Source organism: Acanthaster planci, linkage group LG10, assembly GCF_054643075.1.
Source record: "Acanthaster planci isolate LZ-2023a linkage group LG10, COTS_SCS, whole genome shotgun sequence".
Classification (NCBI taxonomy): domain Eukaryota; kingdom Metazoa; phylum Echinodermata; class Asteroidea; order Valvatida; family Acanthasteridae; genus Acanthaster; species Acanthaster planci.
The window spans coordinates 13,929,428-13,955,718 of NC_141786.1; the positions used below are offsets into that span (position 1 = coordinate 13,929,428).

The window sequence follows — 26,291 nt, forward strand, 5'->3', positions numbered from 1 at the left end:
GGCTTATCAAACCAGTTATGCTAAATGTACTTAGTGTCATTAGCATCAACAAACAACACACATACATGTACATGTACACAGCATCAACATTAAAGCATAATAAAACTTGAAATGCCCTCTAAAGATTCAATAAAAGTGGTTAATCAGAATGGCTACGCTTTAGGTTACTTACATGTGCACGTACATGTACATGTATAACTCAAGCCAAGTTTACCGTGGAATAAGTACAGTGTATATTATTGGGCTAATCCCATAGAAGTGTGAGACTCCAATAATTTCCTTTGACCATCCATCTCTCTCTTTTTTCTTGCCTGCGATTCAGCTTTCAATTCTTCCTTCAGTGGCAAATGGACTACCACCTCTGAGCGATCAGCCAGGGGCCGCACTGCAACATTGACAAATATTTCTTCCCATACCAGTGAGGTACATGTATAGTAATTAAATGTTTAATCTAAGAAAGTATTAAGCTTCTCCTCCTTTCACTAACCTGTATCAGGTAATCCACTTCTGTCTCATTGAAGAGTGAAATGATGGGGATGTTAAAATCCAAGAAGTTCATCCCATTCCCAGATGGGTTCCACTCCCACATTGCCGGAGTGGGGTGCATGTACTGCTGCTATTTTCACTTCTGTAGAATCCTTAGCCCCCACAAAAGAAAAACACAGAGTTTTAATGCCAATTTCACCTTGATCAATTAACATAATCAACTTATACAATTTTCCTGATTAACATGGAAAATATTGTAATACCAGTGAACAGTTTTGATTCCATTCCTACAAGTACGTGTGTATCATGCATGCACACATGTTAAAGGTGCAGCATACATGTACATGTACATGTACAAAACAAAAAAGTTTACAATCATTTTACAAATTTTGCCAATACGTTTAACTGGAGCCCATTGGAGTATTTCATTTGTGTAGTCTGGCTTTACTTTTTATTTTCAACAATGCTTGCAAAGTGTATGTACATGTACATGTAATTCTACCTCATCTTTACCTACATTTGAAGCACATACAGACATACATGTACATGTACAGTACATGTACTGTACATGTAATATTGTATTACTGTACATGTATCAGGATTACTGTACGTAATGTACATGTACATGTACCATAAACCATTTTTTTTTTCAAGAAAGAAAGCTACATGTACATGTAGCCGTACAGCTGTCAGGCCCACCATGTTCAGTCAATGTTTTTCCTGGTGTTTCAGAAAACACCGTTGGCTACACCTTCAGTCCAGGGCAAAGCACTGGTTACTGGATGCAAAATGTCTAATCTGACAGGCTCACGTTACATGTATTATCAATAAGCATTACAACCATGTCCTCGAGCAAGCACAGGAACCCATATGGTAAACCTGATTGGCATAAAATGGAATATAGTTTGGAGTAGACTGAGGCAAATTTTGTCAAAGCATATTCTCAGCAAATTACACTTGTTTCTCATGGAAATTCCAACACCAGTGATTCGCTGGAAAAAATTTGAATATGCCGGCCTCTCCATCTGATCTGGCACTTGAAAATGTTACTTGTAAAGGTCATACTCATGAAAACCCTCTTGATGGCAAAATTAATCAACTCTTTGACACACCAATATGTTCAATGATCATAACAAAGGGTTAGAATACATCATACCTGCTCCCTCTCACCCTACTTGCAGCGCTACGCAACCACAAGTTGACAGCGTCCTGATTCTACATGTACATGTACATGTGTATGTACATGTATGTCTGATTCCTCAAGACTTCTTCAGGATGGTTTCAGACCAACTGCTGGTGTTGCGTCACTATCTGGAACATTCTCACCATGTCACACCTTAGCTGTGACCCTTAGACTGTTACAAATGAGTTGGCAAGAGTATACTGGAACCCTGCCAGATGACCCTGAATCTCTGGCCCCTCTTCAAATCAAGTCATATTTCAGGAGCCATGGAGAAACACTGGCTTCAGTGGACAGTAATTATGTCCCTGGCTTTAATGTCCACCTTGAGCATTCTAGATAAGAAGCATCTTGCTCACTTTCAAGACAATTAGAACTGAGGCAGCTCAATGAGATCTTCCAATCTAAAGCAAAGACCAACGTGCGGATGATACTGAAATGGAGCTCTCCACAAACAACCTTTGGCCAACCTACATGTACCAAGCAGTCTATTCCATGAGTAGAACTCCACGGGAGAGTCATATCACACCATTCATCTCCAAGTCAGACAGCACCACCTGCACATCAACTGAGGAAAGACTTGTTCACTGGCATGAGCACTATAAGGCTACCTGGATGTTGTGGCAAAGACAGCTCCCACAATATCAAATATCTCTTTTGATGTCCCCTTATTTCTCAAGGTACATGTACGTCAAGCCACCAGAAAGCTTACTGATAAAAATGGCCAGGCCTTAGGTTCTGATATTTGCCGGAGCTTCTGAAGTGTGGGAAGACTACTGTCAGTGTGGCCATTTGTGATCTCTACAACAAGGTCTGGGTCTCAAGTACATGTAAGGTGCCTGCAGAGTGGAGGGGTGAAATTACATGTATAACTTCCTTTTACAAGGGAAAGGGTTCCCAGAGTCAGTGTGTTATCATCAACTAACCACACTTTTATCAGTTCCCAGAAAGGTTTTCTGTCACATAATGTAAGTGTACTCCTCACGAGACTACAACCATTATTGACCTCTGTATGCTGCCCACAGAACTGGTTTCACAAAGGGCCACTCAAATACGGACCCCATGCTTGCTCTGCAGCTTCTTTCACAACTCCATCACAAATTCATGAGCCTCTCAATGTAGTCTTTCAACTCGATGCACAGAAATCACTTGTGGAAAGCATCTACGGCATTCAGCACATCCACACTCCTCCTAAACCTCATCAAGGTCCTACACAACAACGAAACATTCAGAGTCCAGATTAACACTGATAAGTCTGAAGCATTCCTAACACCTTCAGGTGTTTATCAGGGATGCACCCTTGCCCCCATTCTTTTTGGCCATACCAATGACTGGATCCTTGAGAAATGTCAGGAGAGTTGGGAATCACTAAGGCAGCATTCTCTTCACCAACCTGTACTATTCTGATGAAGCAGTTACCTTCACAGACACTCCCAGACAGATAACATTCAAAGCTCAGTGACAATGGGTCTGCACTTACATGTACACTGGGCTTGGACCAAGATCCATGACACTGGCTCAGGCTGCCCTCCTGCTTACATTATTGTGACAGACTAGACAGTTGCGGCAACAGGTACATGTAAATTCACATACATGTAGCTTGGCTCTGACACACATTCAAAGAGCAACTCCTCATACTCAATTTGCTTTGACTTCTTCAACTATGGACCAACTGTTTTCCCATCGAAAATCCACGTCTATACCACATGCTTCCTACTGGAGCTGCTACAGTATATGGATCAGAAAGCTGAACTTTGCTCAAGGATAACCACAGACTCTAGACCTTCCACATGACATGTCAACAGCACATTCCTGGGGTCCATGGTTTGACTTTTCCACCACCAAGGCAATCTCACACAAAACAAACCCAGAGGACATCCACTTCATCATTTCAAAGCAACACTGCTCTATCTTTGGGCACACTCACTGCCTACCGAGAAGTACTCTAGTTCATACATGTATCACCAGACCTGCCAACCTTGACATATTTTTTCGACTACCACATCAGTGAAGCAGCAGAAACCTGAATCCCTGTGCATGGCGACATAACCAAGAAAATTTTTGCACAATGCTCACACTCAATCAGAAAAAAAAACAACTACGGACCACTTCATTCTAAATGACTATGTACAGTTATAACAGGACTCTTGTATTAACAGTGCTCTTATTAATAAGGTTCAACTGTACTTCATGGATTTATTGAATAAATTTTCAATGATTTAGTCATTTCTGTATAAAGTGGGGTGCTTAAACATTCTGCATACTTTCAAATCTGCTGTTATGTACTCACTCTGTAATGAAATTTGTTTCACTCACAATGAACCATCAGCTGTTTTAGCCGTTGCGTTTGACAGCTTGACATCGCCATTTTTTTTCATAACTAGCAAGAAACTTCTGTGAAGCATGGAATCTCATTTTCTTTTCAGGTGGGAGAGTGCTTTCCCCATCAGTATGACCATCCAAATCTGACACTTTGATTGGCATCCATGTTACCCACAAAACTACGGCGCAAGATACGTATGTTGGGCCTGAGTAGCTGTGCAGCCGGTGTCACACCGAAATGTGCTTCCAGAGCTACGGCTACATTAGCGTGTCCCCCGAGTATTTTCAATGGGCACAGGCCTACACCTAGCCCTAGACAGCCGATTCGGCTCTGCGCCCCAGAAATGAGTGCGGCTGTTTGGGGTTAAAATGCTTTTAACTGTATGGTGTCATATGGAGGTCCCTGAACCAAGCATTATTTTTGTAAGCTAGTTTAAAAGGGCACCCTCCTTTGCTCATTTGGTCTCTATAAATTTAGATTTGGCATCTTTGCACTACATGTATATTGCATACTTTTTGCATTAGATCTCGTACCAGTGTACTTAAATGTCAAAAAGCTTCTAGAGGGCAAATAAAAGAGTTCATGTTCTACAACACCAGGTGCATGGAATTTTAATGAGCAATTTATCAGGAAAGCAAAAAACCTGTAACTGCACATTGATTATTCCATGAAATTTGCGCACAAAATGTGACAGAGAAGCCAATACTTCAAGTTGGGTTAAGAAGCCGTTAAATGGCAATTTCTGTTTGGCCATCTCATGCAGTTAATCAAACAAACATACATTTTGCAGCATTTTACCCTCAAAAACTGATCCAGGCACATCACTGCAGGACGGTGATGGAAGTCACTGATGTAACGGGGAACGTCATTTCAAAATTGTAAAATATTGTAAAATTGGTGTGTTTATCTTTTTAATTTTTTTTTGGGGGGGGGTTGTTTCAACTCCTAATCCTCTTCACATTAAAGACCCCCAAAATTTATTCCACTGCTGACTCGCACTCTGGAGTAAATGAAGCACAGAGTTCGCAAAGTTCAGGTAAATCCAACTCACATTCAATTCGATTTAATAGGTTTTTACCACTATTAGTGAACCCAAATAATCAAGTACTGGTAGCATTCAAAATGAACTTGGTAAAAAGCAGTTTCAACAAAACAGGTAATGAGTTTAGTACATGTAAGAAACAGCAATTATATCACATTTCTTTCTCAAAATAACATCACTGATGTATCATTTGTATGTGAAGATGCTGCGTCTTGATAAATCAGACATGTCAGATGAGTACAATAAAACTTTGTCTGCATATGAGTGGGAATGTAGCTCTACATGTATATTGTCCAGCCTAATTAAACCTAACTTATAACCCATTTAAACAGTATGCACATTAAAATTTGTTAAAATTAATACTTTAGGCCAGCAAAAATCATGGATGCAACAATATTTATAAGGGACGTCACTTTTTTAACTTGCCTAAAACAGTGAAGGTAATGATGTGATCATGCCAAATTATACATGTAAAACTATATAATTTCATATTTATTTCTACATGTACATCATGTTCTTTTGTTTTGTTGTTAACCCTAACCCCCCCCCCGGGTTGCTGGCCCTAACCTTCCCCATTCACACAAAGTTCAACGCCCATATGGAACTTTGTGCACAGAGGCTGCTGGACTTTGTTTTTCTGATGTATGTCAATTGCAATGCAAAAGCCAGTTGTTATGGGCCTACTAGACCTATCCCCCACAGAATTAAACACTTTACTAATGTTTCATTCTGTGTGGTTGGGAAGGTTAGGGTTGAGGAGTATGTTCATTGAAAGAGAATCAAGAAACTGATCCAGGCTAATACATGTAACAAGATTTAATTTAAATCATTTAAATTGTCACAAGCAGCAAAAGTAAGTTAATTCTGAAAATGTTGTTTTCAAGTTCATATTCTTCTCATCCTCTGACAGATTGAAGGTTCTTATTTGTTCTAATTCCAATTTACAAGTTGAGAAAATCCATTAAATTTTATCACCCTGCATTTTGTGTGCTCTTGCAGCCATTCCAAATCCACTCTGCACGCATAATTTCACCGTCTTATTATACTACATGTACATCTTTTTTATCGTTTTATAACATCACTCATAAACTCATTTTGAAAAACAACTATTTTAGATGAGACCTCGGGTGGATTCACTTTGGGTGTTGACTTGATGGGTTTCAGGTCTTGTGTTGTAAATGTTAGTATTTTAATGGTTGTATTGTTGTTTGCCACTTCTTGTTGACTTCTGACATTTACCATTTCCCTAACATTGTTTCAAAAGTAACACTGTTCCTACTAAACAATACATGATAATTACATTTACAATGTACACTGTACATGTATTATTTTCCAGTTGACATGGTGGAGGTGAAGACTTTTGGCCCCCAGCCGAAGAATGTCTTGTACATTCCCTGCATACTTAGTTATTCTTCATGCAGGAGATCCACCAGAAGTTGCCTCCCAACACATTAACCAAAGATCGAAACAGCTTTGGCATTTAAATTACCAGTGTTCTTGTTGTAATCCAAAAAGACTTTGTGACTGAATAAGAAGTTACACCATATCCTTCCACTGGAAAATAGAATTCAACACTAAAAATTCTATATTAAAATGCCAAAGCAAATCATACACCGCCATAGCAATATCCAGGAATGGCCCTCTACTTTTGTATTGACTTGATGTTCCGTCAGAAAATCTGATGATCCCGGTCACATCCAGTTTCTCTCGTAGATGCTTTACAGCATCTTCCACAAAACGATGTAAGACATGGTAGTCATGAGTTGTGTCAGAACTGATGAAGACAAGAGACTCTTGCATTACCTCTGTGCACACTGGACACTGATAGTAGCAGATGATTGGATGGATAGTGGCTGAAGCGTGGTGCCAGTAGGCAGACTGTATTTCGTCTTGAAAGATGCAGGTATAGTTCTGTGCAAAATTTAGGACCATTGTGACTGTCTTAGGTGGAGGTGCAGTGCTGAGTTTGACAAACTGTTCATGCTGCCAAGATGCATTGAAGAGGTGAGTGCTGATGGTTTCTGCTTCTACCAGGAGTTCACTGGTGCATTTGAGAATTGTTTCAACTTTCGTTGTTATCTGTTGCTTCGCTACATGTATGTCTTTCCCTGTTGTTGACTGTTGTCCTTTCTTACCTCTTCCAGGTTACTTCTTTGTCTCCATGCTTCTCTATCAGCCCTTCCATCTTCTCTTTCATTTTCTTGGTTCCACACTCCTTGCAATTCCTTTGGATGCATTCTCGTTGTGGTACTTGTGCCCCTTTGTTTGATGCACATCGTATTACTCGATACCCGTAAACCCCCTGAATGATGTTCTTCATTTTGTACGAGTGTGCGATGTTGTTGAGTGCTGTGATTTTCAATGCAAGATTTGTAAAGTATTCACACAGGCAGCCTCGCAGTTTTGTTGTTGATGCGCTTTGGCCGAAGTGCATGAAATTTCTTTAGTCCTATTTTCACATTGGGATGTATGGCTTTGAACTTATGGGACAAGGTTCCAACAGGGACTTGAAGAAATCCATTTTTTTCAAGGTTTTCTGACTGCTTAGTTTTTTTTCAGGTAGTTGCACGACTCCTGTTGATAGAAGTCTTCCACAATTTCTTTCACTTCCTGAGTGACGGCTCTCTTTGTACATGTAGCTGTAGTTTGTTATTCTTCGGATGCCTTGCGAAATGTTTTTGCCGTCGTAGAAAGGATTCTACAGGCTTGATGCTGAAGGCCATACACGTATTTCTTCATGAAATTGAAGCATTTCGTCAAATTCAGTTTCTTTGCCAAGTCCTTTCCTTGTTTTCTTTAATTCCTCCATTTGCTTCTCCACGGATATTCCCACTACACGTCTTACTTCTTGATGAGCCACACCGAGACCATGCAAGACAGCTTTTTTTTACTGTCGGGCTGGTCCTTTTATTTCTAACATCTCCGATGGTGGTCTTTGCCAGCTTGGTTGGTGATGATGGTAGGCTTTTGAAAGCCCTGGATACTGCTTTTCTTTTAGCTTGACTTTTCTTTCTGTCTCAATGATCTGTCTCTGCGGAAGGTCCTCTTCTTGCTGCAGAACTTTCAACAACTCTTTTTTTGGCAAGTTCTTTTTTCATTTTTAATATACATGTGCTTGTTTTCAATCACAAACTAAATAAAAAAAAAACGACTGAGCGTCATTTATATAAACCAATTCCTGACGTAATAGGGATGACACTTTCTCAAAAAGTAATATTACGTCAGTGTGTCCCTCACCAGTATTTCCTACATTTAAAGAATCTTATAAGTTTTTTCATGGCTCATATTATTAAAAATGTTTTATGAAATACGGAACTAAAATGACACATCTTGAAAAATGAAACGAGCTCATTCGCCCCAAAAATAGGGCCATGTCATTTGTAAAAGGCCATAGCAAATACCGAAGAACAGTAATATCCCAGGGACACCGTGGAACACAAAAATGCGTTACGCCAATCATGCATTTTCGGACACACAGGACAAACACTCAAGTCCAAAACAAAACGTATACCGAAAAACACCTCAATATAAACCGTCTTTCGTAATTCATGTTTTGAAGGGCCTTTCTTGCTTGTTATTATTTGTCATTGCCTCAAAAACGTGAATGTAAACAATGACGTAATGTAATTTTGAAGGGACGGCATGCACAATTGACAAGAATTAGCATGGGTCGTCGGCTGTTCGGCTACATGTCACACATTGTGGCGATTTTTCCAACATTTTTATGAGTATTTTGGTTCAATAAACACATAAAAAAAATGTAAAAACTTACCTCCTTCTGTTTTTATTACAGGAATCAGATTTAAGAATCCCGGCGTAATAATGCAGTTCTAAAGTAACGCGCAGTTTCCTGAAGACGTCATTTTAGAACTTGTGTAGTTTTGTGAATGAAATTCCCAAACTCAGGGGTAAAGTTTACCAGTTTACAGGATTCCTGGACTTACTTAAAAGGGTATACGGTATGTACCACTTTCTCAAAGGGGTGGATAGATGCAAAAATTAATGGAAATGCTCACAATGTACTTTTTTGCAGAAGAGACGTCGTCTGTGACATTAGTTACTCTGGTTGCATGATTCACCCGAAAGGGGTGTTTTTGAAATCCACTGTTTAATAGTTGCAAATGCGAGGTCGTAATAATTCGTTTAATCTACAATTTTGTAACTTACATGTATGTATATTTGTTCTTGAATTGTACCCCTATAACTACGTAACGGTGCAATAGACATTGGGGACGATGTCGTTACATCGTTATGATATAAATAATCATTAGCTAAAAGTAAACAAGCTGTCTCACTTTGACAAAGTGTGTGTGGATATTTTTAGTTCACAGTATGATGTGCACATACAAATTCTTTACGAGTAAGAAATTGGTAGTTTTTCTTTTCATTTAAACAACAAAAACAACACTTTCTATGTCACACTTTCCATGCAATAAAGACATGGCGATGCTACGTGTACATTTTTTTTTACAAAAGGAACAAACCTTTTTAGCCAAGTAACACATAACACATGTATGGTAAACATTGATAGAGCTTCAACAGATCTTTAAAATAAAACATGTATCAAGTTTAATACAGTATTCATCATAAATGAATACTCTGCACATTTGGAATGTGGAAATGTGTTTATTACCCACTGTGCCCGAACTTCATGGAATGACCACATATACATGTGTGCTTTTTAGTGTAAACCCAGCTGCTCTAACAATGCACATCTAAATTTGCCTGCCTGTTACTGTACTTACCAAAATTGTCATTTGGGCATTTGAGATCAGGAGAGAAAAAGAAGTCCTCATCAATGACCTTACTTGAATTGATGTTAATCACCATGATGCCCGATATCTTTCCAGACTTCATCAGTTTATTTACAATGTGGCTGGAGAAAAAGCACATTCCAGTTCATTTTAAGATTACACCAAAAACTCAAAGTACATGTAGTTTTTAAGCCTTCATGCAAGTGCATCATGTATATTATAAAGTCACCATCAATTGCGAGCAACTGCATGCTTAAAGAGGTAGGGAAAAGGCTTATAATATTATATTGCAACATCTAGGATTTGGAAGTACTGTATTGGCTACCCAGAAACCAGAGTACAATGAAATTATCTTCCAAAAATTAACGCAAGAGAAGTAAATGTGAGAGGCACTTTCTGTTCCCAACCAACTGGGCCAATTTTGGAAACATGTGAGGTTAAATTTTGTGTTTGTGTAGGGTTGATGACACAACGGAGAAAAGGGTACGATAGGCATGCATGAAGATTCATGTACATGTAAACTAGCATCATTGTAGCCCTAATGCATTAAAATGAGGAGTTTGGAAGACATGTAGAAAATGCACATTATACATTAATCTCTAAGATGCATAAACCTAAAATCTTACTCTCAGCTGGTCAAAATAATTGAGATTTCTTCCAAAATGAAGGAGTAAGAGACATAACATAACTTGCGCAGCATACATGTGAGAGTGCACTCGTGTTCCCATACATGTACAGTGGCAACAGACTCGTACATCACAGAGAATAATGAGATCGGTATAGGAATGAATACCCAGACCTTAATCTTAAAGAACTCAAAGGAAAACATGTTTTCTCTGATTTTATCTGTTCAAATAAATTTGGAAGCATCCAAATCGAACGCAGTGTCATTTGTCTTCAGAGCTCAACTATAACAAGCTAAAAAGGCCTTGTTTGACCTTGAAATCAGCCAAGACAGTACACCCTCTGCTTCCTCAAGGAAGTACATGTACAAGAACATGATGAACATTGAGCGCTGAGAGTGCTAACCATAAAAAAGATAGTGTTCCCAATAAAGTCAAGTTCATACATTCTTGGTTGAAGTTCTTGAATATATCACCATACAGTGTATTTCCAACAATTTGTTGAGCCAGTTCAGTATTTCAATTAAGAGCGCATGCCCGGTACAAATTCATTCAGGAACAACTACATGTACATGTACATGCTGGTGCAAAGGTCTGTCCTGTTGGCGCAGCTTTATGCTTTTGGGTGTCGACTACACATTTCCAACTGGGGAATTGTACAAGTACATGTATGCTAGATTTAATTGGGTCCCTTAAACAGACTGTTGGGATTAATAATGATGCTCTGAAATACATGTACATATGTATGCACATGTACGTGTACCTTTCTTGTGAGTTTATTCGAGCTAATGAGATACATGTACACGTACGTGTACATTTAATCAGAAACGCAGTTGGCATGGCTGGGAATAATATACGGAGATGTACATGTACTTGTACGTCCTCAGGCTCCTAGACCCCACACCACTGGAGTAAAAAAATCATTTCACTCTATTGGAAATAAATTGGCTCTGCTGTGAAACTAACCAACAATCTTAAGGATTTTGAGACACTTTATTGGGCAAAATAAATAATTTAATATTTCGTTTGTTTTTTAGGGGTTGTAAATTCAGTCAGTGGTGCACAATTTTTATCTGAACTGTGGGTTTCAGAACCAATGGATATAAGAATTTCCCTTTTAAAAATGGGTAATTGATTGCTTTATCAACTTTTTCATTATTTAATTACAATGTAGTTTTAATGCATTCATTATCAAATTTTAGTTTACATATTTGTTTTTTAAATCAATATTATACTGCAATTCCTGGTTTTTATATCATATTTTGATGTCACATACCGTACATTTAAACTGTATCATGTTTATGAGCCTACATGTATTTCAATGTACACATTGTATTTTGTAAAACCTAATCTAGGGCCCAAAGGGAGAGCAGTTCTTTGATATCTGATGGGGCTACCCTGGTAAAATAAAATGAAATACATGTACACGTACATGTAAATAAATATGCTGATTCACACATGTGCTTTGTTCCCGAAAAACCTTGGCTTTTTGCAATACATGTACCAATTTGGCCCATTGAGAAACGTTTGCTTTAAGTTATCTGGTACATGTACGGTACATGTATATACGGTATGTACGTGTACATGTACATGTATAGTACATTTAAATAAGTCCAACTCCCTTTGATTTGCACTTAGAAAGAAAATGCTCGATGCAGTCTGTCTAATTATCCTAATATATGAAGATGCATATAGCCCTTGAATTGACCAAAGTCACTCTTTTAACAGTCTTGATAAATGATACATGTACATGTACATGTATGTACATGTACAGTGCCATTTGGTTCCTGTTTGGAAGCATATGCCTTGCAGTGTTCTCCACGAGGGGTTTTACAGTAGCAGGGCAGGCCGCCCTGCCAAAAGTTTAGACCGTCCCACAAAGTTTTGCCGCCCTGCTAAAATTCTCATCAGCCTGCTATGTTTTCTATTGGATATTCCCTATTCTCCACCATCTGCACAATTTATGCAAAGAAGTCGACTGCACTTTATGGAACAAACATGTTGAGTTTGCCATTATTTAGCACAACAGAAAAGCACTTTGCATCGTTGGTGATCAAAGCCAGACGCTGTTTACAGTAGAAAAGCGCAAAACTGGTTCCAATCTCCTGGTCACAGCGTTTTCATTTTGAAGCGTCAAGAATCAATACATGTACCTCAAATGCGTTGGTTTTTTCCTAAGAAAATACAGCCAATTTCCTACATGTTCATGTACATGTAGTTTTCGATATTTCCTAGATCCACATTGCTTGAAATAAAATGTCTTTTCTTCTGCTTCTAAAGTACTTCTTATTTGTTCTACATTATCAAACAAATTCAGGTGAAAATGTAAGCTTCTTGGCCAAAAGTTTTGTTTCAGAAAACATCTAGAAAAGAAATTTCTTGCCAGGCAGATTTCCGTATGGAACTTCAACATTTTAGAACAGTTTGTTAAAATTCACGAGAGCTCAAAAATTGACCAAAAAATAAAGGGTGATAAGTCAGTTTGTACATGTGATTCCAAATCCTTTTTTCTTGCATGTACATGTACTTACTGTAACAGTCCTATATGTATGAACGCTTGCATCTAATGTATCTTTAACAAAAGTGACTATTGGAGTTTCCGGTTTTTTTGTAGTACATGTAAATTGGCCAAAAAAAATAAACGCATAATTTTCTTAGTTTAAGTTACAATGCAAGTGCATGCACGTACAGTGCGAACTCAACTACACGGGCATAACAGAAATGTACATGTACAGGTACATGTATGAATGTGACGTAATGGGTTCATCCACTGTGCAGCATGGGGGATAGTCGCTGATTGCTCGCAGTACAGCTGAAAACCAGATTGCACCACAGAGCATTTATGTACATGTAGAATTCAAAATTTTCCGGGCCCTACGCCGTAATGGCTTCAAGCTCCACGCTCGCATTACATGTATGTGCTGCCCTGCTATAATTTTCAGTTACATTTAGGGAGAACACTGCCATGCACTGTACACGTAAGTACTTTGAATCAATGTCTTCCAATCTGATATCTGTAGATCTCTGATTACATGTAGATCTGGCCAGCTGTAGCATGCATAAGTACATGTAGCTGTGGCTGTGAATGGATTCAATAATTACAAGTACAAATTACGTGTACTTCACTCAAACATACATGTACTGCTTTTACAGTGCATCTTAGTATTGCAACATCAAATTCCAAGATAAGGTTTTACCAGTTTCTGAGAAGTATATTAATTTTCTACATTTAGTTTCCTTTAGATAAAATGTCACATTAAAAAAAAGGCAAGACTCCCTCCCCATGCAAAAAATGGCCCCCTAAAACATTTACATAGTTCCACCCTCTACTACACGCTTTTGGCATGTGCAGAAGTACATGTAGCTGAAACTGATCACACACAGTTCAGCAGCTGAATACTTTCCAAATTACATGTAGTTAATGTCAAGCAACAGGTAAACATTTACATATACTGTACTTACAGAACAAACACTCGTGGTTCCAAAAGAAGAATGTATGGCTGATGGGGACCTACATCAAGCAGCCACTGAACATCAGAGGAATTGGCCATGTAGTGAATCACGCCAGTATTACCACGAAAATCACCTGCATTACATACATTGTAGACCAGTTATCAAACAACCCATAACAGCAACAGCAAAACTAGTATGAATTGAATTTGATGTGTAAGGATTTTAACCCTAACTGCCCAAAACCTGCCATACTCCAACAGCAGGTTTTGTGAGGTTTTGGCAGGTTTGGTACCGTACCTTTGTTGAATTTTGTGAGACTTGGGATGAAAGGCCCAGGGAGATGGTGTTGGATTCTGTGTGAGTTGGGACACACAGGGTTCATTGTGTGCAGTGTCTGGCTTGCTGTACCAATTGTTGGACTATGCTTGATTTTGTCAGGTTTGGTACTGTTCAGTGCAAGTCATCCTATACTGCATAGACCCATCCATACCATATCACTCAAACTCCAACGGGCTCATTCTGTTGGAGTTTATCAGGTTTGGTACACTAACCTGCATGCACAAGTACATAGACAAGTACATGAACCTGTTGGATTTTGTGAGGTTCAGTATGCTTTCTAGTGCAGGAGCCTAGGGGGTTAGGGTTAATAAAGAATTTTTGCGCAAAGTTTTATGCTGAATGTTTGGACAAAAAGTCAGGCAGAACTGTTAAATCCCTGTGTTGACACTCTCTTTTCAGTTGCCCAGAGTGATCACTTAAATGGGTCTTGAATGCACATTTATTCCCTTAATTAACGGTATGACTAGTAAAATGTGTGTTGGCGGAAATCTCCATAGGGTGTGTGTGATACGTCTAGTGCAGTAGTGTATGTATGTACACTGTACTTGTACATGCACATTAGTTAGCAATGCATAACCCACACTTTACCACCAGCTGCTGCCACTGGCTAGTCCCGGCCATTCTGGCATACATGTAAATGTACATGTATCTGGGGTGAAAAGGAAGCTGATCGCATACACTGTACATGCACCGGTAAGTCTCCCCTCCCAGTACATGTATACATGTACATGTAGCCTCTCCACCATGAAGACTCTTGCAATGCCTCCTCATGGCAAAATGTATTGTATACATGTACGTATGGTCACTGGGCATCTTGCGACCCCACGCTGAACTGCAAGGGATCTCGGAGCTGTAAGTGGTCCCTAAAGGTATGGTGGACATGCCCTGGCGCCTTGTGAACCACTACCCCAGTTATGGGTTAACCCCTTCACGCCGGGACGCGTTAAAACACGCCGTAAAAATTGAGATCCTCAGCCCGCTTTCCAGCTATTATTCTCGGCCCACACTCGAGCAAACACGGTGAAAGAAGAAAGATGCTGGCTCTTGTGTATATGGTAATTGTCTTTGTGTGTAGCCCAGAAATGAATAGACCGAATTTGCATCATAATCACAAGCTTCACAATAGTCCCCACTTTGAAAAGAGGCAACGGGAATGTGGAAGCTTGAGTAGAGCCGCATGCCACCGAACAATCAGCCTTTTCACTGGGTTATTCAAAGCGTGCAGAGCACCGTGACGCTGGGCCACAAACCGAGAATTTGCAGTTTGGCAGGTGGCCTTCGTGGCCAAGCGAGGCTGGAATTCTTGGAGTCGGCTTTCGGAAAGAAATTCCTGCCAAGAAGGGGTTTTAAATAGTATCTTCCCACAGCTGCCCTGCCTCATGGTTTCCAATTGGTTTGGGCAAGGCTGAGGGAGACAACCCTGAAGAAAACCTGTAGCTGTAAAGGCAGGCTGGAAGGCCTGTGCCGGGTACCCGCCCGTCGATTTCAAAACCCGGTTCCATTTTTCCGGGCCGGGTACCCGTAAAAAAGTAAATACATTAGGAACAAACATTCCTGCATAAAATGTCTGTGAAATTTCTTACTGAAGGACAGACTTCATGGAAAACCACCGTGCCGATGAAAATCCGGTCCCGCGGTCATACATGAAACTTGAATTCGGAGATCGACAGCTAATTTTTTTACCCACTCCGCCCATTGCACCGCAAGTCGTTTTCCTAGTTCCGGAATTTCCTAATTCACAAGAGCGAAAAAAACACTAAAATTCACGGGCGATAGGTCACTCGCTACGTGTGATTTTAAATATTTCTTTAAATTGAATAGTCATATAAACCTTTGCATCTAATGTCCGCTTAATCAAAATGACTTTTTTAGAGTTTCCGTTTTTGTTAATTTAGCGAAAACTGCAAGCTTTTCCCCACTCTCGGATCGCGCGGCGTTACCACGCAAAGTCGTTGCGAACTCAACTACACGGGCGCACCAGAAATGTATGTGACGTAATGGGTTCGTCAACTGTGCGGCGCGGGGAGGATAACGTTGATAGCTCACTGTACAGTTTAAAAGTCGAGTCAAACCGTACGCAATTTCTACCTTTTTAATTCATTAGAATTCTTATTTTTCATCTAATTTTCTCAAAATTAAAAGATTCTCTATTAGAAAAGAAACTTTTTACAATGGTTTTGGCTGAAAATGGATTTTTCGTGTGGTTACTTTTTATTTGTGAAGACGTTTTTGTCTCGATCCTAAACCGATGCAGAACTAGGAAAGGTGTCATCATCACTTTCGTCGATCGATCCTGTGAATCCAAATATAAAAGCTTAGATTTTGAAAAAAAAAAGAAGTATATCCAAAACACAAAGTTGACTTCTGACCATATTTCACTCGAATTTGAGGATTTTTTAGCTGCAGTCTTACTGAATAATTTTCGCGATCCGGAACTAGGAAAATGACTTAACCAAACCTATATGAACAAGAGACCGAAGGAGTTTTGTCTTATGAGGGGGGAGCGCTGTTGATGTACACTTGCATGACTGTATTTGTAACTATCAAACCCTGTCGGCCTAAATGACTTTTATGCAGAATAAGTAGTGCTTACTGTTTGAATTAAGAGTATTTTTGTCAAATAAAACAATATGAATGAAAATTACTTTATGTCGGGATTGACGACGAAGCGAGAGCGGATTGTGTAATATTCCTGTGGTACTACTTCTGGACTCCACACCGGGCGTGCAGTAAGTAGCGATCACGCACAAATTGTGCGGTTGATCGGCCTCTTTTATAATCAAAGCACTAAATGTACGCTAACAAACCCAAAGAGTCAGAGAACCAGTTTTAGTTAAGTTTTTATACCAAGAAATATTCCGTTTCAAAATTATTTTTAAATTAAAGCAACTTGAATTTCCTCAGTGACTCAGCGGAACTGTGGATGAGGAATTGATCAAAAAAGCAGGAATGATTTTTTCTGTATGTACTAAAGCATTTCAAATCCAAGTATTTTTTCATTCAAAAAAAAAAGGAAATGTTGACAGGTGCAAGTCATAATACAGTCGGCCAATCAAATATCACTTGTCGAAGTACTTGTGCATTAAAATCTCGACAATTTGAACCTCAGGGGAATGGAGTTATCCTGAAAAAGTATTTATAAAACTAAACCACTTCATCGTTGTACGTACCTTCGTGTGGCAAAACTTTCGTATCACTTAGTCATTTAACAACGTGGAGCGCTGCTATTTTTTCACTTGGGCTTCCTTATGTGTGGTCACATGACCTTTCTTTTTACGGTCACATGGCTGCTACAGTGTCAGCGATTGGACTGCCTGAAGGGGACTACAATTGGGCCCGCGTTGCAATCAGGTTAGTTTCAGTGTCTTGAAAGCCAGGATTACACAGTTGCAGCTACGTTGATTTATGCAACGTGCTGGTCCTCGTCAGAAAAGAAATGAACTTGCGATGACTCCTGACCTTATCTAGACTTCCGATTCTTTCAACGCCGTTTGAAGCATTTTGGTGGCGGTTTTTTGAATCAGAAACTTCAAAATAAGTGGATGTAATGGTGTGGGCATTGTTCGAGTTACGGTGGTATTTTTGTACATAAAACTTTGAGCCTTTTAACCCGTGACGTACATAGCACTGATCTGGTCCGCACGTGACACGACCAGCGCTCACCATTCGTGCACGCCACATGCGTTCCGCGTGTCCGTGGTCATGCAGCATCCGGGACATTTCCTTTGAGCGTTTGCAGGTGCGTATATCATGTACGTGGTTTGCAGCTCTGTTCTTTTTTCTGACGTTTCCCGTGAAGATTTGTTTTTCTGTTTCATACACCCACACAAAATTTGAAAACTGAAGGTAACAATTTCGTTTGATAAAAAGGTAGGAGAGATTATCTCCGACGTTTAGAACAATGTTCTGCTTGCTTCCTAGGTACCAAAAAGAACCGTGTTTCGGGCACATGATCCACCGGGTTGTGCGCAATGCCATTATCAGGCGATCTCTTTTCCGGGTACCCGATGTTAACAAAAAACGGGTACCCGGTTCTAAAAATACCCGCAAATGCACACCCCTACAGGCTGGTGTTGATCACTACTTTCCTGACAGTTATTTTTGGGTTTACACAAATGTTCATATCCTGTGACATCCACAGGCAGATACATGTACTTTTAGCATTCCAAGGCCTATTCAAATTACGCACAAATGCCCGTTGGTTGTCTTTTATGTTGAGATTGATTTTAGGAAACCAGTATTAAAATTAATAGTTACATAGTTACAACCTCATTCCCATGGGTACGATCTTGTCGCGCCATGTTGGTTCCTTGCATACACGTACATTGTGCAACCTTAAGTTGTAATGTGCAGTTTAAATATCCTACTATTTGAAAGATTTAAATTAGGACTACATACATGTAGTGGATGTGTTCATGTGTACCACAGATTTATGCTTGTGTGACATGCAGAATACAGGAGTGCAAGCATGTTGCTTCTGAAATATGCATGTGATCCACTTAATGTTTATTAATCCTGAAGAGTCAGTCCAGATCATGTTAATGTTCTACACAACCAGGGCTAGTGAAGGAATGCACACACAACCCTAGGCTAGCCCATTGAGTCTAGGTTGGGTGCTAAATGTATATGTTTGACAGTGTTCTAGCCATGGTGGGCGGCGCTGGGCAGGCCAGCCCAGCACTGAAAATTTGTGCCGGAGCGTACATGTACATGTAGGTCCGAAATAAACTCTGCCGCCTAGCACGAATTTCCCCAGATTGAGTAGAAGTATTGCCAATATTGTGTATTTTGTTCACATTCCTGAATAAAAGTTCACACTTTTCTGTGTTTTGAAAGGTGAAGCACTGATTCTAAATGTTTACAAGACGATATAATTTCCACTTTTAGCCTACGCCTACCGTACCGTACCTGTACAGTACATGTAGCGATCACTCAACGCACATCGCACGCCACATAATTTTGATCCTAGCTCCTCAGTGTTTGGTGTATTCACTGGTATGCACATGCACAGGCAATGTATGCAAGTTTTCTATGTCAATCGATCGGGAGAAAGGCGTATATTCAACTTGTGTCAGTCCGTTGGACACTCAACTTTTCATCACTGTGACTATTAGTTAGGTCTAAAAACCAAATGACTGATTGACATTCCTCGAAAGCCCCATTTTTAGAGCCCACCAATAAAATTGGTTTGGCTAGAACCCTGGTGTTTGAGTCCATCTGGTGTTAAAACATGTTCAATATTATGACTGGGCTTCAAAATTTTGGCAAGAAATTTAAGATGTCACATAGACAAATTTATGTGTATCCCATTGTGGGCACACGCATGCCTGTTAACACATAAGCCGAGTTCGGGCGGCTTGTTCTCATTTGTTCACAAACAGCTCGATTTGTTGTTCGCAGGTCGGTCGCTAGAACGCCAGAAATGTACAACCGGTTATTAACGCTAGTAGTTATTTGTAGCAAGCAACATGCAACATGGCAGCATCCTTGTGCATTCTTCGAGAGTTAATGTTGGATAACTGGGCTAACTTATTTTCCATTTAAAAATTCATTTCTGTCATGGAAAATTATTAATGTTAATTTTGCAAAACTTTCTATTATCTTCAGCTTTGTAAAGCCATATCGATACTTTTGCGGCTGTCCAAAAATCAAATCTCACGAGTTTTTCTGTGTGTTCCTGTAAAATCCTGACCAGGAGAGGGTGTGTGATCTTGTTCCAAGAACAGTGTTCTTGGGTCGTGTTCCCGTCGTTCGAGCGCGAGAACACGAAACACGAGTCAAGAACGGACCGCCCGAACTCGACATGTACTGCATGGTACATACAGTGTAATAAGGAACACTTGTTATCATTATTTTATGTGTCCATGTACTGTACATGTACATACATGTATCTGAAAAAAACTTGATTAAGTTTCAGGCAGTACGGGGAGAGTATCTGGAAAACAGTAACTGATAGTGATGTGTATACATGTATGTACATACTGGAGCATCCGATTTGGTGAGTAGCATTGAACCTCCTGACACATGGAGAAAAACCAGTCACATCCGTGTAGATCATGTCACGTGTCTTTCTTGCACAAGCTGCAAACCGAAAATATACAAGTTGTAAATATCAATATTTCATAGTACAGTATACATGTACATGTTCATCATAGTTTCCTAGCATCAAGACAGCAGTGTTACTATACATGTACAGTACGTGTACATGTACATGGACCCATCCATACATGTACAGGCACATGTATGTGCATGACTACATGTACATGGACAGGTGGCAATGTGTAGCTTGACTGGCTTTAACAAGGAAAAATTTCTCACCCAAATTTAACCTACAAAACCCTGTAAATGTCAATGTGACATACTAGGCAAGCACCCGTTTCTATACCGGGTACATTTAACTTACTAATAAATTTATAGAAGAAAGTCTACATGTACATGTAAGTGCTACTTGGTAGGTACATGTACCTTGCACCGGCACATGCAACTTACATACAATCCGTACATGCCAGCTGTTTTTTCAAAGAACGTTTAGTCTCAGCACACTTTTTCCGAAATTTGTATCTTTGTGGAGACATGACTCTGTTCTCCAGTACTAATTCGGTTGCGCGTGAAACAATGTTTTCAAAATGCTCCCATTTCAACATAAATCACCCTCCTGGGCTGAAATTTCGACGGAATTTCCCTTATATGAAACACTTTAATTTGCGACAGATTCTTAAGTACATGTATACATTAAAAATTTTTCCTTTTTGAGCAATTTCCAATATCAGTTTCGTGAAATCCTTGTGGAGACCTATATATATTCGACCCATTCTTCTGGGTGTCCACAAGGCACCATATTTCGGCACACCAGGAACACTTACATGCACACACCATCAACATGATCAACCAAACCACCTGTACCTACATTGTACATGTAGAACAAATTTTAGCATTCACAGCCTAACTGCTCCCTGTTCTGAGACCCAATTTGTATCCCATGTACAGGCAGTCCAATTGTGAACTCTACATTGGCCATGTGAGAACAAAACAAAAGTGACATGGCCACAAATGACTGAAGAAGAACCCCCCAAAACAAGCCCTGACAATGCATGTCACGCTGTAAACATGAACAGATCAAGCAATATAAAAAAAATTGGTCAAATGAAGATGCAATGTTTACAAGGGCTATTACTTGCTTATCAAGAGAATTTAAAAACAAATTAGAAAAAAATGATAATTTTATGAGCAAAACTATGCACCAATACAAATACAGGTAATAAAAAGAAAATACACTCTACATGTACATGTAAACGCTGCCAGTGCAAAACAAGCTGATTTAATTTTACATGTACACAAGTGTAGGCCTACATGTACATGTATTACAACTCCACAACCCAGGAACTTTCATCAGCTCAAAAATTTGGATAACTTCATTCTCTCAAGATGTAGTTTGCGTTGGGAGATGTTAATTTTTAACCATATGTTTTCGCCCTTACGTGACATACATGTACACATGTATACACAATGAATACTCAGTGCTTGTCCGCGAGTTTGTGAAAAATTCACAAGCTTACTCAGGTGGGACTCAGACTCACAACCTCCTGCTTACTGGTGCAGAGGACGTCTTAACCACCTGACCAACGAGCTTGCCAGGGTTGGCTGGCTGGTCCGAGTCAGAAGTACTGTAGCAGCGGCTGCCTCGAACAATTTCAAGATCTACATGTACATTGTATTTTGCACAGACAAGCACTGAGTATACAGTGTTTATATGTCAGGAATGGGCAAAAGAAGTTGTAATTAAAAACTGATTATCTCTGGCATTCCTCTGAGGTTCAAGTAGTTGAGATTTCGATGTAATTTATCTCACACTAAGAAATGAATGTTTAGGTGGCCAAGTAGTCCTGTGCAACTTTAGTTGCCCATTGTATGCACACATGTACTTTAGGAGAAGAGCATGACAGTGCTGCATGTGATCCAGCAGATTGGCAACAGAGTTAGCAGTGGACATTGTGGAAAATAACACATAACACTGACATTAGTTATAACAAAGTGCTAGTACTTTTCTTGAAAGGAATCCGGTACACAGTTTCTACATGTACATGTACCTGTACATGTACAGTATACCACCAATATGTGTACATTGTACATGTACATGTACGTCATGACCAGCTCCGCTACTTTCATGTGGTGTCAGCAATCCCTATTCCCTGCTTTTCTATTATGTCCATTGCAAGGCAGTTTCTTTTGTTCTATTTTTGCATTAATTTTTGCCGAGCAGAAAACAAATCTTCCATGCTGGACAAAAGCCTTGCAAATTTAAATGATATAAGATTAACAAACCATACAGGTATGTGTAGTACATTTGAACGATTGCCCAAACATGCCACAAAAAGAAGATTTGTAGAATCCTAGTTATTCAGAAAGTAATTTCAGAAATCAGGGGTCCACTTTATTTCATGTCCCTGTCACATCTGACATTTTTGTAAGATAAAAACACATTTTCCTAAATTCCAAAAGTGATGAAGTAATGCTAATCACATGTAGGCCTACCTGTCAAACAAATACATGTAGTAATAGTTCTAGTTATCAATTCTAGTGATATTTCCATATCAAATAACAAAGGTCACATGTAACAGGGACATGAAAATGTCACTATTTTGGACCCTTAATTTCTGGAATTACCCCATACTTGATATCTAAAGACATAAAAAAGATGAAATATTGTTGCATAAATATTGGTGATGGCAAAGTAAAGTTTATAATTGAACAAACCAACGCTTTGTATAAGTTGTACATGTACAAGTCTATCTGGACTGGCACATAAATTCAATATTCAGGAATGGGAATATTGTAAATGTAAGCTTTGGATTACATAATATAAAAAATATGACGGATTGTCTTGTTGGGGATATCACCCTTAACCCCTTCAAACCGGGATGCATTAAAACACGCCGTAAAAATTGAGATCCTGAGCCCACTTTTCAGCTATTATTCTCGGCCCAAGCTCGAGCGAACACGGTGAAAGGCGGCAGATCCTGGCCCTTATGTACATGTATATGGTAATTGGTCTTCGTGTGCAGCCCAGAAATGAAAAGACCAAACTTGCATCATAATCACCAGCTTCACAATAGTCCCCACTTTGAAAAGAGGCAACGGGAATGTGGAAGCTTGAGTAGAGCTGCATGCCACCGAACAATGAGCCTTTTCACCGTGTAATTCAAAGCGTGCAGAGCACGCTGGGCCACAAACAGAGAATTTGCAGTTTGGCAGGTGGCCTTCGTGGCCAAGCGAGGATGGAATTCTTGGAGTCGGCTTTCGGAAAGAAATTCCCACCGAGAAGGGGTTAAAGTAAAATGAATTTACCCGATATTGTTTCCCCAAAGGAGTGCAGTCTCAACGATCTTTTTATCCTGCTAACCCAACATTTTTTATTTAGTGCTGTACCTTGGGAGCAAATGTGACCCTTGTAAAGGTTATGCTTCACTGGAGCCTCGGAAGCACAATGAATGCACAAAAGTTTCACCTGATCCTGTCCTAGTGCTACAACTCTCCAACTCTGCCATAACCTCCATAACTGGTCATGCAATTTGTTTCTCACACCCCAAAAGCTTTCCTAAACAACCAGCATCCTGCCCACTTTCCACGATAGTTACAATTTCACAGTGTCCATCAATGAGTGTCCAGTGAAAGGTTAGTGAATTAATCTACAATGCTGTGTACATGTATATGAATTAACCCCCTGGTATTCGAGGTTCCTTCATGTTTATTCTCTGGTATTCAACCACATCAAATTCGAATCAAGACCCCAAAGGTCAATAAACCACAAAGAAGTGCAAGACATACATGTACATTAGGGATATGGACTTTTTCACGATACTCAATCTGATGGCATTATTATAATCAGTTTGCTATACAGTTTACTTTACATGTACGTTCCTAAACAAACTGCCACCATATTTGTCCACACCCATTCACCAAGTCCCCAGATTTTCAAATTACAAGGCTCTACACGGTCTTAATAGCGCGTACATGTACATGTAGGATAAATATACGAAGGAAATATGATCGTCAAAGTTTCACGTTAACATGGTTAACGTGAAAAAATTAGACTTCACTCACCCATGGTAACAAACAAGGCCACGGCAAGAACAATAATTTCCAGCTTTGAAAGCAAATCCAATCATCGTTGCAAAGTTCGATTCAAAAACGGAATTGTACTAAAGTTACATGAAAGGCAGAGCAAAACGAACAGGTTATGCTAAGGCCCACAACTTGAACTAGGCGTAAGGCCTACCAACATCAGCACGAGTTACTCGGAGGCGTTACTCAGAACTCTTCCGGAATCACGAACAAATTACAATCTGTGTGTTGTATGGTTTTGTTGGTGTATTTACGGCACATGTAGCGCATGTGTTAGTCTGGATACCAGACCCGATGATTCTGGGTGCAGACCACGGACGTCATATAAAAAAAATCTTGACGTCCGTGGGGCAGACCACTAATTCAAGTGAGAATTTCTCAGTCCAAATGGTGCACGATATGCGGCAGCACTTTCGACCGCATGTCTGATGTAGGGTCTACAAGCTCTACAGACTCTGCACAGTGTTATCGAATACGCCCTTTGCGAGTAGACTGACGCCTACCTCCCGCCTAACGTCTTAGGAATTGGTGTGTCATGGGCATCGTCCAACACGTGCACGAGGCTTTCCCTTGGCTCACATGGCTGAGCCGCGCTGAAGGGTACAGTCCACTAATTCAAGCCCCATTGAAAACAGTATAAAATCAGCACCGTTCAGGGCCCAATAGCACGCACGCCAACATCCCTGAGATTTCTGAAACACAAATGAAATTCTTGTCTGGTCACTTATCTTTCAATTTCTTTTCAATTTTTTGTGGGTTAACCAATTACATTTTTAATTATTCCCACAAAACAAAATCACCCCCAAAAAAGTGATATTTCCGAAGTCTCATTGCAGCGATTTTTCAAGTGGCAACCCTCAACTTTCTCGGGCACTTAGGACCATTTTTCACCCGTAGTTTTCAGCCCTTCTGCCCTCATATGAAAGCTCAAAGACCCAGGGAGTTGATCCTGGCGACGATTTACACAATCTCACCATTTTGGGGGCCAAACAATCTCTTTTTTCAAAAGATACTGTGGGTGGGGGCACTTTAAATGCTAATGAGCTGGTCAGAAATTCTCACTTGAATTAGTGGTCTGCACCGTGAAGGTTGCCCGCGATTCGGCCCGAGATTCGGGTTTACGTCAATAACAAAATTTCATGGAGTAAAGGGAGGCAGAAATGTTTCCACTTTGCGGTACTCTGTTCTGCGATAAACTGAACGAATTTTTGAATGTTTTTTAAGAGAGCAGTTTTTCTTGATGAATTGAAAAAAAAAACACCACGGAGCATGGCCGATTATCTTGCACTTTCTTGGCGCACTTCATGGATCTATGTAATTTTTACGGAAACTTCTTCAGACTGTTGATAGGAAACTCAAAAATAAAATACACAATGCCGTCGTGCACCAGTTTTAGCAAAAAACGCCACCAAAAATTTCAATTTTTCACGTTTTTGGTGCAGTAACGCACGACACGAAAAATTACGTCATCTTTTTACACGGCCAATCAATGAGACTTTTATGGCAAGGCACGGTATATCATTATGGTTTGACCAATAGCAGAAGCGGTACGTAAGTTATTTTAGGTACTAGCAGGATAGGACAGTAAGATCTCGAGCTCCTCGGATGACGATTCGGGTGAAAAACAGTGCATTATGCACGTTTCATAGTCCAAATTGAGGGTTTTGCCTTTCTCCAAGAAGAGTTGGATGAAGTTCCTCGACTGTGCCGGCAGGTGGAAAAATGTGCAGGAATCAGCAGAGGCTAAAATCGTTGAAAAAGCATTATGCACGTTTCAGAGTCCAAATTGAGGGTTTTGCCTTTCTCCAAGAAGAGTTGGATGAAGTTCCTCGAGTGTGCCGGCAGGTGGAAAAATGTGCAGGAATCGGCAGAGGCTAAAATCGTTGAAAAAGCAGAGATGAATTTCAGATTGGTTGGTATAAATCTTCTCCCCATTTTTCAATGCATTGTTAATTAACACGGTGTTACT

At 39.8% G+C, this 26,291-nt stretch overlaps 1 protein-coding gene across 1 annotated transcript in view; it reads right to left on the bottom strand.

The window, feature by feature from the left end:
- The window catches only part of LOC147797840 (nicastrin-like), a 51,703-nt gene extending 27,012 nt beyond the window's left edge, over positions 1–24,691 (bottom strand). Inside the window, exons 1-6 of the mRNA XM_087142331.1 lie at positions 24,302–24,691; positions 20,183–20,281; positions 13,871–13,994; positions 9,761–9,907; positions 2,141–2,171; positions 488–580 (exon numbers count right to left, since the gene is read on the bottom strand). Coding sequence (XP_086998457.1) covers positions 488–580; positions 2,141–2,171; positions 9,761–9,907; positions 13,871–13,994; positions 20,183–20,281; positions 24,302–24,305 — 498 coding nt within the window. The 5' untranslated portion in view covers positions 24,306–24,691. The remainder of the gene's footprint in view (positions 1–487; positions 581–2,140; positions 2,172–9,760; positions 9,908–13,870; positions 13,995–20,182; positions 20,282–24,301) is intronic.
- Between the last annotated feature and the right edge of the window lie 1,600 nt (positions 24,692–26,291).